Source organism: Delphinus delphis, chromosome 13 (genome assembly GCF_949987515.2).
Source record: "Delphinus delphis chromosome 13, mDelDel1.2, whole genome shotgun sequence".
Taxonomy (NCBI): Eukaryota; Metazoa; Chordata; class Mammalia; order Artiodactyla; family Delphinidae; genus Delphinus; species Delphinus delphis.
In genome coordinates this window covers 62,485,416-62,504,243 of record NC_082695.1, presented here as the reverse complement: position 1 = coordinate 62,504,243, position 18,828 = coordinate 62,485,416, and the positions used below count along the sequence as shown (strand labels likewise).

The 18,828-nt window shown below is 43.4% G+C and overlaps 1 protein-coding gene across 2 annotated transcripts in view; it reads left to right on the top strand.

The window, feature by feature from the left end:
- LOXHD1 (lipoxygenase homology PLAT domains 1) overlaps positions 1–18,828 on the top strand; it is a 201,798-nt gene that overhangs the window by 147,723 nt on the left and 35,247 nt on the right. The window contains exons 32-34 of one of the 2 annotated variants that reach the window (XM_060029541.1): positions 11,414–11,622; positions 12,486–12,671; positions 15,448–15,575. In XM_060029541.1, the coding sequence (XP_059885524.1) occupies positions 11,414–11,622; positions 12,486–12,671; positions 15,448–15,575 (523 nt within the window). The remainder of the gene's footprint in view (positions 1–11,413; positions 11,623–12,485; positions 12,672–15,447; positions 15,576–18,828) is intronic. The other variant, XM_060029542.1, reaches the window with a different exon arrangement.

Genomic DNA, 18,828 nt, shown 5'->3' with positions numbered 1-18,828 from the left:
ACAACGAATCATCCCAAAATTGAAGTGGTGGACTCTGGGAGCAACTGTAGACTTGGGGTTTGCTTTCTGCAAATAATTTGTTTCTGGTTTTATGTTTATCTTAGTTTAGTATTTAGAATTTATTATCATTGGAAGATTTGTTTATTGATTTGGTTGCTCTCTTCCTTTTTTATATATATAGACATATATATCTTTTTCCTTTTTCTCTTTTTGTGAGTGTGTATGTGTATGTTTCTTTGAGTGAATTTGTCTGAATAGCTTTGCTTTTACGATTTGTCCTAGGGCTCTGTCTGTCCTTTTTTTTTTTTTTCAGTATAGTTTTTAGCACTTGTTATCATTGGTGGATCTTCTTTCTTTCTTTATTACTTTTTAATTATTTAATTTTTAATAATTTTTTATTTTAATAACTTTGTTTTATTTTTTTTCTTTTTTTTTCTCCCTTTTCTTCTGAACCATGTGGCTGGCAGGGTCTTGGTGCTCTAGCCAGGTGTCAGGCCTGTGCCTCTGAGGTGGGAGAGCTGAGTTCAGGACATTGGTCCACCAGAGACCTCCCAGCTCCATGTAATATCAAACAGTGAAAGCTCTCCCAGAGATCTCCATCTCAACACTAACACCCAGCTCCACTCAACGACCAGCAAGCTACAGTGCTAGACACCCTATACCAAACAACTAGCAAGACATGAACACACCCCACCCATTAGCAGAGAGGCTGCCTAAAATCATAAGGTCACAGACACCCCAAAACATACCACCAGACGTGGACCTGCCCTCCATTTACATTTAAGGTAGTTATCAATCGTGGAGCTGGGAGGCCTCTGGTGGACCAATGTCCTGAACTTGGTTCTCCCACCTCAGAGGCACAGCCCTCATGTCTGGGTGGAGCACCAAGAGCCTGTCATCCACACAGCTCAGAATAAAAGGGAGAAAAAAAGAAAGAATGAAAAAGATAAAATAAAATAATTTTAAAAAATAATTATTAAAAAAATATTAAAGTAATAAAAAGAAAGAAAGAAGAGAGCAAACAAACCAAAAAAAGAAATCCACCAATGATAAGAAGCGATAAAAACTATACTAGGAAAAAAATTTTAAAAACGGACAGACAGAACCCTAGGACAAATGGTAAAAGCAAAGCTATACAGACAAAATTAGACACAGAAGCATACACATACACATTCACAAAAAGAGAAAAAGGGAAAAAATATATATATCATTGCTCCCAAAGTCCACTTCCTCAAGTGTCCATTGACAGATGAATGGATAAAGAAGATGTGGCACATATATACAATGGAATATTACTCAGCCAAAAAAAGAAATGAAATTGAGTTTTTTGTAGTGAGGTGGATGGACCCAGAGTCTGTCATACACAGTGAAGTAAGTCAGAAACAGAAAAACAAATACTATATGCTAACACATATATATGGAATCTAAAAACAAAAGAAAAAAGAAAAAATGATCATGAAGAACCTAGGGGCAAGACAGGAATAAAGATGCAGACCTACTAGAGAATGGACTTGAGGACATGCGGAGGGGGAAGGGTAAGCTGGGACAAAGTGAGAGAGTGGCATGGACATATATGCACTACCAAATGTAAAATAGATAGCTAGTGGGAAGAAGCTGCATAGCACAGGGAGATCAGCTCAGTGCTTTGTGACCACCTAGAGGGGTGGGATAGGCAGGGTGGGCAGGAGGGAGACACAAGAGGGAAGAGATATGGGGATATATGTATATGTATAACTGATTCACTTTGTTATACAGAAGAAACTAACACACCATTGTAAAGCAATTATACTCCAGTAAAGATGTTTAAAAAAATGTAAATGCTCCAACCAAAAGCCATAGACTGGCTGTATAAACAAGATACCAAACAAGACCTGTATATATGCTGTCTCCAAGAGACCCACTTCAGATCTAGGGACACATACAGACTGAAAGTGAGGGGATGGAAAAAGATATTCTATTCAAACAGAAATCAAAAGAAAGCTGGAGAAGCAATTCTCATATCAGACAAAATAAACTTTAAAGACTATTATAAGAGACAAAGAAGGACACTACATATTGATCAAGGGATCAATCAAGAAGAGCACATAACAATTGTAAATATTTATGCACCCGACATAGGAGCACCTCAGTACATAAGGCAAATGCTAACAGCCATAAAAGGGGAAATTGACAGTAACACAATCATAGTAGAGGACTTTAACACCCCACTTTCACCAATGGAAAGAGCATCAAAATGAAAATAAATAAGGAAACACAACGTTTAAATGACACATTAAACAAGATGGACTTAATTGATATTTATAGGACATTCCATCTAAAAACAACAGAATACATTTTCTTCTCAAGTGCTTATGAAACATTCTCTAGGATAGATCATATCTTGGGTCACAAATCAAGCCTTGGTAAATTTAAGAAAATTGAGAGCAGAAGCAAGAAGAACTACAATCCTGCAGCCTGTGGAACAAAAACCACATTCACAGAAAGATAGATAAGATGAAAAGGCAGAGGGCTATATACCAGATGAAGGAACAAGATAAAACCTCAGCAAAACAACTAAATGAAATGGAGATAGACAATCTTCCAGAAAAAGAATTCAGAATAATGATAGTGAAGATGATCCAGGACCTCAGAAAAAGGATAGAGGCAAAGATCGAGAAGATGCAAGAAATGTTTAACAAAGAACTAGAAGAATTAAAGAATAAACAAACAGAGATGAACAATACAATAATTGAAATGAAAAATACACTAGAAGGAATCAATAGCAGAATAACTGAGGTAGAAGAAAGGATAAGTGACCTGGAAGACAGAATGGTGGAATTCACAGCTGCGGAACAGAATAATGAAAAAAGAGCAAAAAGAAATGAAGACAGACTAAGAGACCTCTGGGACAATATTAAACAGAACAATATTCGCATTATAGGGGTCCCAGAAGGAGAAGAGCGAGAGATAGGACCTGAGAAAATATTTGAAGAGATTATAGACGAAAACTTCCCTACGTGGGAAAGGAAATAGCCACCCAAGTCCAGGAAACACATAGAGTCCCATACAGGATAAACCCAAGGAGAAACATGCCGAGACACATAGTAATCAAGTTGGCAAAAATTAAAGACAAAGAAAAATTATTGAAAGCAACAAGGGAAAAACGACAAATAACATACAAGGGAACTCCCATAAGGTTAACAGCTGATTTCTCAGCAGAAACTCTACAAGCCAGAAGGGAGTGGCATCATATATTTAAAGTGATGAAAGGGAAGAACCTACAACCAAGATGACTCTACCCAGCAAGTATCTCATTCAGATTTGATGGAGAAATCAAAAGCTTTACAGAAAAGCAAAAGCTAAGAGAATTCAGCACCACCAAACCAGCTCTACAGAAAATGCTAAAGGAACTACTCTAAGTGGGGAACACAAGAGAAGAAAAGGACTTACAAAAACAAACCCAAAACAGTTAAGAAAATGGTAATAGGAACATACATATTGATAATTACCTTAAATGTGAATGGATTAAATGCTCCAACCAAAAGAAACAGGCTTGCTGAATGGATACAAAAACAAGACCCACATATAGGTTGTCTACAAGAGACCCACTTCAGACCCAGGGACACATACAGACTGAAAGTGAGGGGATGGAAAAAGATATTCCATGCATATGGAAATCAAAAGAAAGCTGGAGTAGCTATACTCATATCAGATAAAGTAGACATTAAAATAAAGAATGTTAAAACAGACAAGGAAGGACACTACGTAATGATCAAGGGATCAATCCAAGAAGAAGATATAACAATTATAAATATACATGCACCCACATAGGAGCACCTCAATACATAAAGCAACTGCTAACATCTCTAAAAGAGGAAATCAGCAGTAACACAATAATAGTGGGAGACATTAACACCTCACTTACACCAATGGACAGATCATCCAAACAGAAAATTAATAAAGAGACACAAGTTTAAATGACACAATAGACCAGATAGATTTAACTGATATTTATAGGACATTCCATCCAAAAACAGCAGATTACACTTTCTTCTCAAGTGCACATGGAACATTCTCCAGGATAAATCACACCTTGGGTCACAAAACAAGCCTCAGTAAATTTAAGAAAATTGAAATCATATCAAGCATCTTTCCTGACCACAATGCTATGAGATTAGAAATCAATTACAGGGAAAAAAACGTAAAAAACACAAACACATGGAGGCTAAACAATACGTTACTAAATAACCAAGAGATCACTGAAGAAATCAAAGAGGAAATCAAAAAATACCTAGAGACAAATGACAATGAAAACATGATGATCCAAAACCTATGGGATGCAGCAAAAGCAGTTCTAAGAGGGAAGTTTATAGCTCTACGAGCCTACCTCAAGAAACAAGAAAAGTCTCATAAACAATCTAATGTTACACCTAAAGGAACTAGAGAAAGAAGAACAAACAAAACCCAAAGTTAGCAGAAGGAAAGAAATCATAAAGATCAGAGCAGAGGGGGGCTTCCCTGGTGGCGCAGTGGTTGAGAGTCCGCCTGCCAATGCAGGGGACACGGGTTCATGTCCTGGTCCGAGAAGATCCCACATGCCATGGAGCATCTAGGCCCATAAGCCATGGCTGCTGAGCCTGCACATCCGGAGCCTGTGCTCCACAATGGGAAAGGCCACAACAGTGAGAGGCCTGTGTACTGCAAAAAAAAAAGATCAGAGCAGAAATAAATAAAATAGAAACAAAGAAAACAGTAGCAAAGATCAATAAAACTAAAAGCTGGTTCTTTGAGAAGATAAACAAAATTGATAAACCATTAGCCAGACTCATCAAGAAAAAGAGGGAGAGGACTCAAATCAATAAAATTAGAAATGAAAAAGGAGAAGTTACAACAGAAACCGCAGAAATACAAAGCATCCTAAAAGACTACCACAAGCAACTCTATGCCAATAAAATGGACAACCTGGAAGAAATGGACAAATTCTTAGAATGGTATAACCTTCCAAGACTGAACCAGGAAGAAACAGAAAATATGAACAGACAAATAACAATAATGAAATTGAAACTGTGATTAAAAATCTTCCAACAAACAAAAGTCCAGGACCAGATGGCTTCACAGGTGAATTCTATCAAACATTTAGACAAGAGCTAAAACCCATCCTTCTCAAACTCTTCCAAAAAATTGCAGAGGAAGGAACACTACCAAACTCATTCTATCAGGCCACCATCACCCTGATACCAAAACTAGACAAAGATATAACAAAAAAAGAAAATTACAGACCAATATCACTGATGAATATAGATGCAAAAATCCTCAACAAAATACTAGCAAACAGAATCCAACAACACATTAAAAGGATCATACACCATGACCAAGTGGGATTTATCCCAGGGATGCAAGGATTCTTCAATATACACAAATCAATCAACGTGATACACCATATTAACAAACTGAAGAATAAAAACCATATGATCATCTCAATAGATGCAGAAAAAGCTTTTGACAAAATTCAACACCCATTTATGATAAAAACTCTCCAGAAAGTGTGCATAGAGGGAACCTACCTCAACATAATAAAGGCCATATACGACAACCCCACAGAAAACATCATTCTCAATGGTGAAAAACTGAAAGCATTTCCTCTAAGATCAGGAGGAAGACAAGGATGTCCACTCTCACCACTACTATTCAACATAGTTTTGGAAGTCCTAGCCACAGCACTCAGAGAAGAAAAAGAAATAAAAGGAATACAAATTGGGAAAGAAGAATGAAACTGTCCCTGTTTTCAGCTGACATAATACTATACATAGAGAATCCTAAAAATGCCACCAGAAAACTACTAGAGCTAATCAATGAATTTGGTAAAGTTGCAGGGTAGAAAATTAATGCACAGAAACCTCTTGCATTCCTATACACTAATGATGAAAAATCTGAAAGAGAAATTATGGAAACACTCCCATTTACCATTGCAACAAAAAGAATGAAATACCTAGGAAAAACCTACCTAGGGAAACAAAAACCTGTATGCAGAAAACTATAAGACACTGATGAAAGAAATTAAAGATAATATCAACAGATGGAGAGATATACCATGTTCGTGGAATGGGAGAATCAATATTGTGAAAATGACTATACTACACAAAGCAATCTACAGATCCAATGCAATCCCTATCAAATTACCAATGGCATTTTTTACGGATCTAGAACAAATCATCTTAAAATTTGTATGGAGACACAAAAGACCCCGAATAGCCAAAGCAGTCTTGAGGGAAAAAAATGGAGCTGGAGGAATCAAACTCCCTGACTTCAGGCTATACTATAAAGCTACAGTAATCAAGACAATATGGTACTGGCACAAAAACAGAAACATAGATCAATGGAACAAGATAGAAAGCCCAGAGATAAACCCACACACCTATGGTCAACTAATCTATGACAAAGGAGGCAAGGATATATAATGGAGAAAAGACAGTCTCTTCAATAAGTGGTGCTAGGAAAACTGGAAAGCTACATATAAAGGAATGAAATTAGAACACTCCCTAACACCATACACAAAAATAAACTCAAAATGTATTTGAGACCTAAATGTAAGGCCGGGGACTATAAAACTCTTAGAGGAAAACAGAAAGAACACTCTTTGACATAAATCACAGCAAGATATTTTTTGATCCACCTCCTAGAGTAATGGAAATAAAAACAAAAATAAACAAATGGGACCTAATGAAAGTTCAAAGCTTTTGCACAGCAAAGGAAACCATAAACAAGACGAAAAGACAGCCCTCAGAGTGTGAGAAAATATTTGCACATGAATCAGCAGACAAAGGATTTAATCTCCAAAATATACAAACAGCTCATGCAGCTCAATATTAAAGAAACAAACAACCCAATCCAAAAATGGGCAGAAGACCTAAATAGACATTTCTCCAAAGAAGACATACAGATGGCCAAGAGGCACATGAAAAGATGCCCAACGTCACTAATTATTAGAGAAATGCAAATCAAAACTACAATGAGGTATCACCTCACAGTTAGAATGGGCATCATCAGAAAATCTACAAAAAACAAATGCTGAAGGGGGTGTGGAGAAAAGGGAACCCTCTTGCATTGTTGGTGGGAATGTAAATTGATACAGCCACTATGGAGAACAGTATGGAGGTTCCTTAGAAAACTAAAAATAAAATTACCATATGACCCAGCAATCCCACTACTGGGCACATACCCTGAGAAAATCATAATTCAAAACAAGTCATGTACCACAATGCTCATAGCAGCTCTATTTACAAAAGCCAGGACATGGAAGCAACCTAAGTGTTCATTGACAGATGAATGGGCAAAGAAGATGTGGCACATGTGTACAATGGAATATTACTCAGCCATAAAAAGAAATGAAATTGAGTTATTTGTAGTGAGGTGGATGGACCTAGAGTCTGTCATACACAGTGAAGTAAGTCAGAAAGAGAAAAACAAATACTGTCTGCTAACACATATTTATGGAATCTAAAAAAAAAAAAAAAAGGTTCTAAAGAACCTATGGGCCGGACAGGAATAAAGACGCAGACGTAGAGAATGGACCTGAGGACATGAGGAGGGGGAAGGGTAAGCTGGGACGAAGTGAGAGAGTGGCATGGACCTATATACACTACCAAATGTAAAATAGATAGCTAGTGGGAAGCAGCCACATAGCACAGGGAGATGAGCTCAGTGCTTTGTGACCACCTAGAGGGGTGGGATAGGGAGGGTAGGAGGGAGACATGGGAAGGAGACCCAAGAGGGAGGAGGTATGGGGATATATGTGTATGTATAGCTTATTCACTTTGTTATAAAGTAGAAACTAGCACACCATTGTAGAGCAATTATAATCCAATAAAGATGTTTAAAAAAAACAAAGCTGCAACAAGAAGTAAGAACTTCTAGGAAAGGAAAAATCCCACTAGGAAAGGCAAATAAATTCTATAACTATAATAGATAAAAGTCAGACATGAAGATATAAAATATGACATCAAAAACACAAAACATGGGGGAGGGGAGTAAAAAAAATGTAGATCTTTTAGGCAGTATTTGAACTTAAAAGACTACCAGTTTAAAACAAAGTAGATATAGTTATGGTTCAACATATACAAACCCCAAGATAACCACAAATCAAAAACCTACAATAGATACACAAAAAACTAGAGAGAAAGGAACACAAGCAAATCATCAAACCGAAAGGGAAGAAACTAAAAAGAAGAAGAAAAGAACAAAGAACTACAAAAAAACAGGAAACAAGTAACAAAATGACATAGCTATCGATAATCATTTTAAATGTCAATGGATTAAATGCACCAATCAAAAGACATAGGGTGGCTGATTGGATTAAAAACAACAAGACCCATCTATACTGCTACTTACAAAAGGCTCACTTGCAGAGAGGCAATTTTAGGCTTATGATAATGTTTGGAAGCCTCAAAGTACCAATCTAAATACACATTCCATTCAGTTCTAGAAATTTTAGCACTATTGTATTCCAATTTGGTTTTAAAAAAATTCAGTTTGGGGATTTCAGAAGTTCCATTTGGCCATTGATATTCTAAATTGCCTTTGGTCAGGTAGATCCATTTAGTTAGAAATGTGTATGAGGAAGAGCTGAGGTTTTTACACATAAAATTGACCAGATTCCCTGTAGGGGTGCCCTCAAAATATTTAGATAACTGGGATCCTATTTCTCAGAGGTTTTTCTATAGAGTAAAAGAATAATTTTTTAAAAGATTAAAAAACTCAACCATCTTACATTTTAAACAACTCAGTTCAATAGCTTAAACAGTTCAAATATCTCAAACAGCTTGCAAAGGAACTGCAGGCCTAACACTAGCAAGTTCTAAGGGAACAGGTTGGTCCTAGAGGAGCCAGGCCAAAGGCTTCTCAGCCCACTTCTCATAGAACAACCCCTACTCCAAAGGAATGGGTCAAAGGTTGAAACAGCACAGTTGCAATGAAACAGCCCCCGTTCCAAAGGGAACAGGCTGAAACCTAACCAGTTTCAGTTGAAAGAGTCTGATCTCAAAATCTGACCAAGGTGGCAAATGAGTGCTCGTATACAGAACAATGCCTTAACCAGAAAGGACAAAACCTGAAAATAGATCCCAGATAAAGCCTGGAAAGCTTCAAATGCAAAGAGAGTATGAGCTCAGATCCAGGAGAAAGACATACCTTCAAACTCCAGGGTTGACAAGAAAAGCAGTGGGCACAATGGGCTCAATCGTGAGTATCTCACCTGTTTGCTCACCAGCCCCAGACCTGTCGGGGCTTTTCTCTGGATCCCTGTACGGGCCACCAAAATGTTGACCTAAAACAAATAGACTGCCAGTTATTTCTCTAGCAAAATGGGTTTTTTGGAATCAGCAGAGAATTGCAATTCGGAGTCTGCAACCCTGGCAAACTACCTGCAAGTCCCCACAGAGCAAGGGAGAAGAACTCTTGGAAAAGGCAGTTGGGAGAGTTGTAGTAAACAAAGAGTCCAGGACTTTTCATTGACTGAGTTGTTGCCAGGAAAGAAGTGGAGTCTTTCTTGTTCCTGTTGGACACTGCCATGATCATAGGGAGTGAGAGCTCCCCCTTCTGGTCTCCAGACTCTAGTTGATTGACGTTTTTGTTTATTAATTCTGTTTACAGAGGCCAGCAATTAGCCTCCTTTACAGATGGGGAAACAAAGGCTAAGAGAAGTTAGGATGATGATATCCTTAATCTGCTCATCTACCACCAGGAGGGTATCATCCTAAACTCTGCCCTCACCCAGACTGCCAAGAAATAGTTTCAGCCCAGAGAGCCTAGGACAATTCTCATGAGACAGAAATCAAGAGCAGCAATGAGAATTCCTTGTATGTTGTTTAGGACTCAGCCATGCAAATTTTAGGCATGAGCAGTGGCGGGGTGAGGGGGGGGGGCGGTGGGAAGAAGTCCTGAGCTGGTTTTTTGGAGATTTAAGTTCCATTTCTGGCTCTGACAAGAAAATGTGTGGCCTTGGACAAGTCACTCTTTTAGCTTCAGTTTTTTCCTGCTTCTTAAAACAATATTGTAATCCCCTGAGAAGTTCATTTTTTCCAACCAGATTTTTGAGATAAGGCAGTTGTATATTTTTCTGCTGGACATTTAAATCCACTGCTTTTCTGCTCAGTTCTCTTAGATATAAGAGCATGTCAACCACTATATTTTTCTCCAGAAGACCACATGGAGGGTCTGTGGGATAGGATTGGGCAGAGAGCCAATCTTTTTATACTCTACCTTCTTAGACAGGACCCACAAGAAAGTGCTTCTCCTTAATTAAGCACGATGATCAACTGTGGAAAGGCCAGTGGGGCTCTCCTTGTAAAGATGAAATGCAGCCATGGGCAGAAAACAATGCAGGTAATTCCAGCCAGGAAGGTCTAGTCTGGAAATTTTTCAAAGGGCTACAGATTGCACAACCTAACATCTACTACCCCAGGGCAGTGTCTCCCTAGCTGTTGAGGAAGATGAGCCAGGAGAAGGTTTTCCAACCTGTTTCAGTTAGTAACTGCAAGTAACAAGAGACCTAAAGATAATGGCTTAAATGAACAAGGAATTTTTCTTTTCTTACACATAAAAATTCAAAGAGAAGCAGTTGAGAATGATATAGCAGCCCCAGTGAATTCAGGGACCTAGGCTCTTTCAACCTGACCACTCTGGCAATCTTACAAGTGGCTTCCATCCTAAAGGTTGCCCATGGTTCCAAGATGACTTGGAGCTGGAGCTCCAGACATCACATCCACATTCCAAGCAGAATGAATGGAAGGGTGAGGGGCAAAAAGATGCTCCTCCCAGTTGAGTCAGACCCTTTAAAAGAAGTTTCCCGACATCTTATATATCATGACCACCCCTAGCTGCAAGGAGAATGGAAACTGGCTGGGCAACTAGAACTCTATGCCATACTACCTGAGCAAGTTTTTAATGCTGTTTGATCTGGATTGTTTTGGAAATGAGTTCCTTCTAGAACTTTCATTTACCAAGTTACATATATAAATGCTATTGTATTATCTTCCCTAAATTCCTACTTTCCGTGAGACCTTGCTTTTGCCAACCTCATTTTTGCTGTGATAAGCTTTTCTTATCTATGATAAGCTTTTCGGGCATCTAACCCCTGTACTTGGCTAGCCATTATCGTTCTCACCCCACTTCACATGGGAGTGCTAGGTGCAACTAAGATAATTGGTCAACAGGGCTTTTAGATGTGGCAACGATGCTCTCTTTGATCTTCTCTTGGGAGTTACTAGCTCCCTCAGTCCTTGGAGGGTAGATACTTGCCAGTCTGAAAAGCTCTGTTGTACTTTGTCTCAGAGGCAGGGAGCTGAGACCAGTGCCTCCAGAGGTCATTTCCAAGTGTCCGAGCCTACCCTGGTCCACGTGGCCCGTGATGAGGCTGGGCTCCCATGATCTCTTGCAGTTATTCCCTACTATGTGTCAGTCACCACGGGGAAGCAGAAGGATGCAGCCACCGACAGCCGGGCCTTCATCTTCCTGATCGGAGAGGATGACGAGCGCAGTAACCGCATCTGGCTGGACTATCCCCGAGGGAAGAAGGGCTTCAGCTGCGGCTCGGTGGAGGAGTTCTATGTTGCAGGCTTGGATGTGGGCGTTATCAAGAAAATAGAGGTGCTGGGCCCTAGGGCCTCGGGATGGTGACCACCCCTAGGGAAGGAAGGAAGGAACTGACCAGTACACAGGTGGGAGGGTGAGTGGGCCCGACCTGAACCCCACTCAAAACAGGCAGCGGAGGAAGAGCTCCTGGCCCCTGCCATCAACTAGCTGGGTGACCTTGGTTGCATCACCTGCCCCTCCAGGTCCGTTTTCCAGCCACCCAATGGGGATGCCTGTGTATTAGTTTTTTATCGCTGTGTAACAAATTACTACAAACTTAATAACTTAAGGCCACACAAATGTATTATCTCACAGTGTCCTGAGTCGGAAGTCCAGGGGTGAGTTAGCTGGATCCTCTTCTCAAGGTCTCACTGGGCTGAAATCAAGTTGCTGCCACGGCTGGGGTCTCATCTGAGACTTGGGGTCCTGTCCCAAGCTCAATGGCCATTGGAGGAATCTGTTTCCTTGTAGTTGTAGGACCAAGGCCAGAGGCTGCCTGCATTCCCTGCCACGTGACCCTCTCCAAAATAAGGCAGTTTGTTTCTTCAAAGCCATTCAGAGAAGATCTCTTCTGCTTCAGATCTCTCTGACTTCTTCCATCTCTGACGTCTAGACCCTCTTTTAAAGGGCTCGCCTAATGAGGTCAGGCCCACCTAGAATAATCTTTCGATTAATTCAAAGTCACCTGACTAGAGACTTTAATTACATCTGCAAAATCTCTCCACCTTCACGGGAGGGACTCTGGTCGGTGAGTGTGAAGCACGTTGGAAGGCAATGCTGAGGGAGGAGGCAGAAGAGTGGGGAAGCGGACCCTGAGCAGGGAGGGCTTCTTTCCCAGTTGTGCCCTGTCCTCATGGCCCCTGTGTGTCCCCTCCTAGCTGGGCCACGACGGGGCCTCCCCCGAGAGCTGCTGGCTGGTGGAGGAGCTATGCTTGGCTGTGCCCACCCAGGGCACCAAGTACACGTTGCGCTGCAATTGCTGGCTCGCCAAGGACCGAGGAGATGGAGTCACCTCCCGTGTCTTTGACCTCCTGGATGCCACGGTGGTGAACATCGGGGTGAAGGTATAGAGGGCACCTGTGTGTGTGCATTGTGTGGCTAAGGGCAGTGCAGGCTGAGGTGGGCGAGCAGCAGGGGAAATGGAAGTGAGAGAAGCAGCAGACTCATCCCTGGGGCACTGGCAGAGGCTGCAGCCCTATATAGCATCCAGACCCACTTTGCTAGGAGCCAAGAGAATCAAGTCTCTTCTTGTCTGCAGCTCTGTAACGTTGCACAAGTCATCTGGCCTCTCCAGGCCTTGGTTTTCTCATACAGCACATGGAAATAATGCTTTCCATCCTGTTCCATGTAAGATCTTGATGAGAACTAATGACACCATGAACAGTCCAGAAAAGCTTTGCCTGCTCTACACAGACATGCAGAGTCATTATTCTCCAAAGGATGCCGCAACAACACCAGTAGGCCAGTCATGAGGACAGATGGCATTTGGGAGACTTTGAGCCTCTGGGTCTCATAGTGTAGTGAGTGCTGTCTGCATAAGACCCCCTTAAGGGGAAAAAGCTGGAAGGCAGGTGCTCTAAGCTCCTGTCCCATCTCCACCTCTAACTAGCCAAAGGACCTGGGACAAGTTGTATAAAGTCCCAGGTCGGTGTCAGGCAGGAAGCAGGATGCCTGGGTACTGGGCCCCAAGGAAACGTGGCCAGCTGGTGGCGCAGAGGCCTCTGTGTCACATGACCCTGCAGGTTCCCTTTCTCTCTGAAAAGCTGTGGGGTAAATGGAAGGTCCCAGCCCTCATCTCTATTCCTGAATCCAAACCAATGCCCTACTAGATTTAGGTCAGAAGCCGTCACACAAAGGTAAGGAGAAATCGCTCTGGGCCTGAGCATGCCCTGCCTATATAGTATATGGAAACAGAACGAAGGGCTGAGTTATGGGCTCTAAAACTCTTGCCAGGCAGGAGTGTGGATGCCTGCCCATCCCCTGCTTGACAGCCAGAGAGCAGAACTTTCTACGGCATCGATACCCCCTCCCTTGCTCAGCCATCTCCATCTGTGGCCAGACGGTCAGTGCAGGAGAGCACACAATTCATCCACAGACCTCCGTCCTGACCCAATTCCCAGCAGGCACGTGGGTGTGTGTGTGTGTGTGTGTCACTCCCAGCGCATACGCACACCCCGCTCGGTACAGCTGCATCTCCCTCTGAGCTCTTTAGTCTGTGGAAATCCAGACCCACACCCCAGTTATTCATGTTACAAAAGAACACACGTTTGTCACTTAACAAAGAACTGTAGGGCTCTTTGGACTGGCCACCTCCCCAGGACATCTGATATCAGACTGGAATTACAAAAGCTCTGTTTCTGTGTCTCTTTCTGGAAACACACCTATGACATAAAAAAGAGATGTGTGTGCATAAAGGAGAGAAAGATGGACACAGAGAACACAGGAGTCTGGAGAGATCAGCCTTAAAGGGACAGTCTCCATGGGGCCACAAAGCACTCACTTTGATCATTCTGTTTCTATGTCTGCTGGATTAGAGCAAAATAGTGTCGGGCTTCTGCTTTCATTTCTGATAGTTCCGTGCCCATCACAAATGCCCTTGTTAGGTGGCCTAAGAGGATTTTCCTGGTAAAGCAAGGTGCTCTTCAATGACCCCCTTGGCAAACATGTCCTCCTGGCCAGGCCTGAAATACTACTTCGAACCTTGCAGTAGCGTGGTGAAGATTCTAGATGCTGCTTGAAAAGACACAACATCACTGCCATGAATAACTTGGGTTATGAGTCCGAAAGCACCTGGGTGATGGGGACCTAGCGCCTGCACGAGTGACAGCAGCCACTGGGGAAGGGAAGGGCTGGGTACAGGTATATGCAGAGGAGATGCTCAGCCTGGCACATCCTTGGCCACGTGTGCAAGCCTCTCCGGAACCTTCGAGACCTAATTGCTAGTCCTTGGGCACCTGGTGAGAGGCGTGGAGTAAGAAGCCAGGACCAGAGAACCTTCCAGGTCAGGGGTGAAGATGGCCCCTCTTGACACGAGGCTGCCTCTTGGAGGAGCCAAGGCAGGGGCCTCGGTGAGGGCACCATCCTCGGAGGAGTAGGCTGCTCCCTCCGCCTCCAGCAGAGACAAAGGGAATACGTCCTCTTTGGAGCAAACCTCAGGCAAAAGGGCAAAATTCCAATCTAAAGTGAAAACCACGTACAATAGGCGGCTGTCCCACTTCACAAGTGAATGGAGGCAGAAGTCCCTGAACCGTCAGACTGGGCACGCTTCCCACTCACCGATGTGCAGGGTGTGTGCTGGCTGCAGCAGGAAGGAGGGGGTCCCCCACAACCATCCCCAAGGCGACGTGTCTGTAGCTCTCGCAACTCTACAAAGTGCTTATCCCTATTTTATGGAGGAGGAAGCAGAGGCTGGAGAAGGTGGGGCCTCTGCCCAGGTCAACAGCTAGCACGGGACGGATCTGGGACTCAAATGGCGCCCTGCACGGCTCCAAAAGCCACTGTCTGCCCAACACACGCTGCTGGGATGAACAGACTTAGGTTGGGATTCTACTGACAAAGAAATTGGTTAATGCTGGGGCTCTTGGTCATATTCCTACTGCGCACGTGTTCCCTATCAGAAACTGAACTCCTCTCCAGCACTGAACTGGACACAGCCAGGGACACAGACAGTAACAAGGCCTAGCTCTTGCTCTCCAGACATTTACAGTTGATTAGGGGGAGATCTCCTTTCAGAGCCATGGAGCTTGGAGGGCGTGTTGTCTTGCCCCAGTGAGAAGGAGGCAAATCCGTGGGGTTAACGGTTGAGCCCAATGCCCAGGACCCACATCCCTCTCGTGGCAGGTGCTCTATGAAATGACGGTGTGGACGGGCGACGTGGTTGGTGGTGGCACCGACTCCAACATCTTTATGACCCTCTACGGCACCAACGGCAGCACAGAGGAGGTGCAGCTGGACAAAAAGAAGGCCAGGTATCTGGAGGTGGCCTGTGCCCCTTGCCCCTTTGCCCCTCCACACACCCAATCCTCCACCATCCAGCCCCATCCTGCCTTTAAATAGACTGCTTCCCTCACTCTCCTCTCATCCCCTGGGGCCTCCATGCCTCTGTGTGATTTCTCCCTCCTGGAAAGCTCTTCATCCACTCTCTCTGTCTCAAGACCCTTCTGTTTCAAGGGCTAGCTCAAATCCACCTCCTCCAGGAAGCCTACCTTGATCACCTCAACCCATAGCACTCCTTCCTTCCTACCTTCTGCCTTTCCTTCTTTCCTTCTGTCACTCAAAGATGTTTACTGTAAGGTCTGTGTTAGTTGATAGCGTTGTGTCATTGTGTATCTCCTGCTTTCATTCTTTGTATGGTAGTAATGTAGCCTGTTCACATCAGGGGAAGCTGGGTGAAGGGAACACAGAAACCCTGTTCTATTTTGCAACTTGCCTGCAAGTTCAAAATGATTACAAAAAGGCTAAAATAATTTTTAAAATATTAAAAAACAGTTGAACACCTATGTCAGACACTGTCAGACATTGGAGAAACTGTACAACCGGAAAGAGAAGATGCTCAAACTCACAATGCTTAACACCTGAGGGAACCACAGCAACAGCATGGACACTGATGTGGGCTTATTTTGTGCTGGACATTTTTCTAAGCCCTTTGAATGTATTGATACACCTAGTCTTCCCTACAACTCTATGAGGACCATTATTATCATCCCCATTCTATAGATAAGAAAACTGAGGCACAGCAGGGTCAAGTCATGTTGCTCAAGGTCCCAGAGCCAGTAAGCTATGGCACTGGGCACTGCACCCAGGTGGCCCCAGTCTTAAGCATTAGGTTCTACTGCCTCTTAAGATAGTTATTCGTAACGGCAATAAAGGTGAACCTCTTGTAGTGATTCCTGTCTGCGCCTTCCGGCAAATCCTCAGCTTGGTCCTGGGTTTTGTTTGGTTTTCTATGTTCAGCCATCGTCCCCCAAACCATCCCTGACCCCTGATATCTTAAGCATCAGAGGGGAGAGACTCAGAGCCCAAGCCTAGGATTTCTAAAACCCATCCACAGCCACTCACCCCTGAGACCACACTGCTGCCTCCCCAGGCTGGAGGGCAGCATCCAGAGAAGCCTCCTTTCTGAGTCCTCACAGCTCCTGACTCTGGCCTTGCCTGCAGGCCTCAGTAAGTACTTCTGGATGGTGGCGGTGGTGAGGATGGTGAGGACGATGCTGAAGCTCTTGGGAGCCAGGCACAGGTTTCTCCCCACGGACAGAGCCGTTCACGAGAGCAGGAACTCTGCTCATCTTACGCAGCTCGTGCCTGGGGGTCTGATGAGAACAGTTTTTGCCTGTCTTCTCTTAGCACTTCTACACTCTCATTATGCAACTCCTGTTTCCTTCTGGAATTCTCCCGTGACCAATTCTCCCCTGATGATGATTGTAACAATGGCTAACATTCAACGAGCACCTGCTCCCTGCCAGGCACCCTTGTAAGTGCTTTTTAAAGATATATTAACTCACAACCAATAAGGTGCCTGAGACACAGAAAGGTGAAGTAACTCCTCAAAGTCACTCAGGTAGTAAGCAGGCGAGCTGAGGTTCGAACTCCTGAAATTGTGGGAATAAACGAAGGCCGAGTGAGAACAGAGGCTATTTCTTTAGAGCTGGCTATAGCAAGGGTGTGAGCCACCATCTCTTTGTTTGGCGGAGGCTAAGGCTGTCAGGACTCTGGCAAAGCTTCAGAGTGTAGCATTACTGGGGGCATGGCGAAGCTGAAGGGGAGCTACCTAGAATCAGGCATCTTATGTGATTGAATTGGGGAACGTATCTGGGTTTCTCTGATTGTCTTGAGTTGGGAGAGGGGGCAAATCAGGGAAGCTGGCAGTCACTCCCCGCATCCTGACCATCATGGGCCCACTGCTGGTGAGGCTGCAGTCTGGCTGCCTGGGATGACTGCTGCTGCAGAGGTGGTGGGTCAGAGTTCTGTTATCATCTCTGGTCTAGCCAGTGTCTGTTTGTATCTTCAATCTCTCACAATATTTACCGCTATACTTTGACCCTAGTCTCCACCCCGCCCCCAGATTCCTGGAATTTCTTGGATTAATTATCCGACGCCTACGTTCCACCTTATTTTATAGACACACGCAGACACAGTTGCTGGTGGGAAAGATAGATACCTCCTTTCTGGTAGTATTTAAATTCCAAAAATGTTGCTTGAAAATTATACCATATTGCAAATGCTTCGAGGCACCTTGTTAAAGAATTTTGGTTTTCCAAATTAAGATTTATTCTTTGAAGAGAGCCATCATTTCTTAATTATTCTGGAGGGCAAGCTCAGGGCTCTTACCCAAGACATATTTTGCTTCATTGCATTTGCAAGTGGCCCGAAGTTCAGCCTGTGTCTTGGAATCCTCATTATAGGGGTCAGCATCTTGACTCAGGGACTTGGATTGTAAGACCCACTGGGCTTGTGTCGTGCACACAGTTTAGTGTTGTGCAAGGGAGCCTTTCCCAAGAAATGGCGTGTGACCAGGATGGAGGCAGAAACGTGCATGTGTCACACAGAAAGCATTGTGTAGGTTTGCCTGCTGCAGCGCCCCTGTTGTAAAATGCTATACCCAGAGGCCAAATTTGATAGCAATTCCCTCAACCCCACTCCCCAGCTAAAGTTCCCAACTTGTCATCTTGCCACTTTGGGGGAAACTGTTCTGGTAAATTAATTCACAGTGAGATGGTCGTGAATGCATGTGGCATTCAAAAAAATGATGCCGTCAAAAGGTAATGCTTAAACCCAAGGAATGACTGTCTAACAGTGGAACTTGAGGCAATTAGTTTCTAATGGATGTAGGGGCTATTTTTAGGCAAATAGATGTGGTTTTTCTCTAGAGGGAAGTAAGTGCCTGTAAGGAATCATTCCTAAGCCCAGTGGAGACACCAGGAACTGGGAAATTCTTTGGTCTGGAAGCAAACCAGATTCTCAGAGTTCTGTTGGCTTTGCCCTTCTGGATGGCCCCCTGGCTTCCACTAACCCTTAGTGCAAAGAAGATGAAAAGAGACTCAGCTCAAGAGAACGCAAACGGAGGGCAGAGCCCAGATGGCTTTCCAATTGCCACTTCAGGAGGCATTTGGGAGCCACTAGTGACGGTGGCCTGGGCTTAGCTTGTAATAGCTTGTAAGTTTTGAATCTTTCCTTCATATCTTTCTCACTTAGATCTCACACTGCCTGGTTAGTGATAAAGCT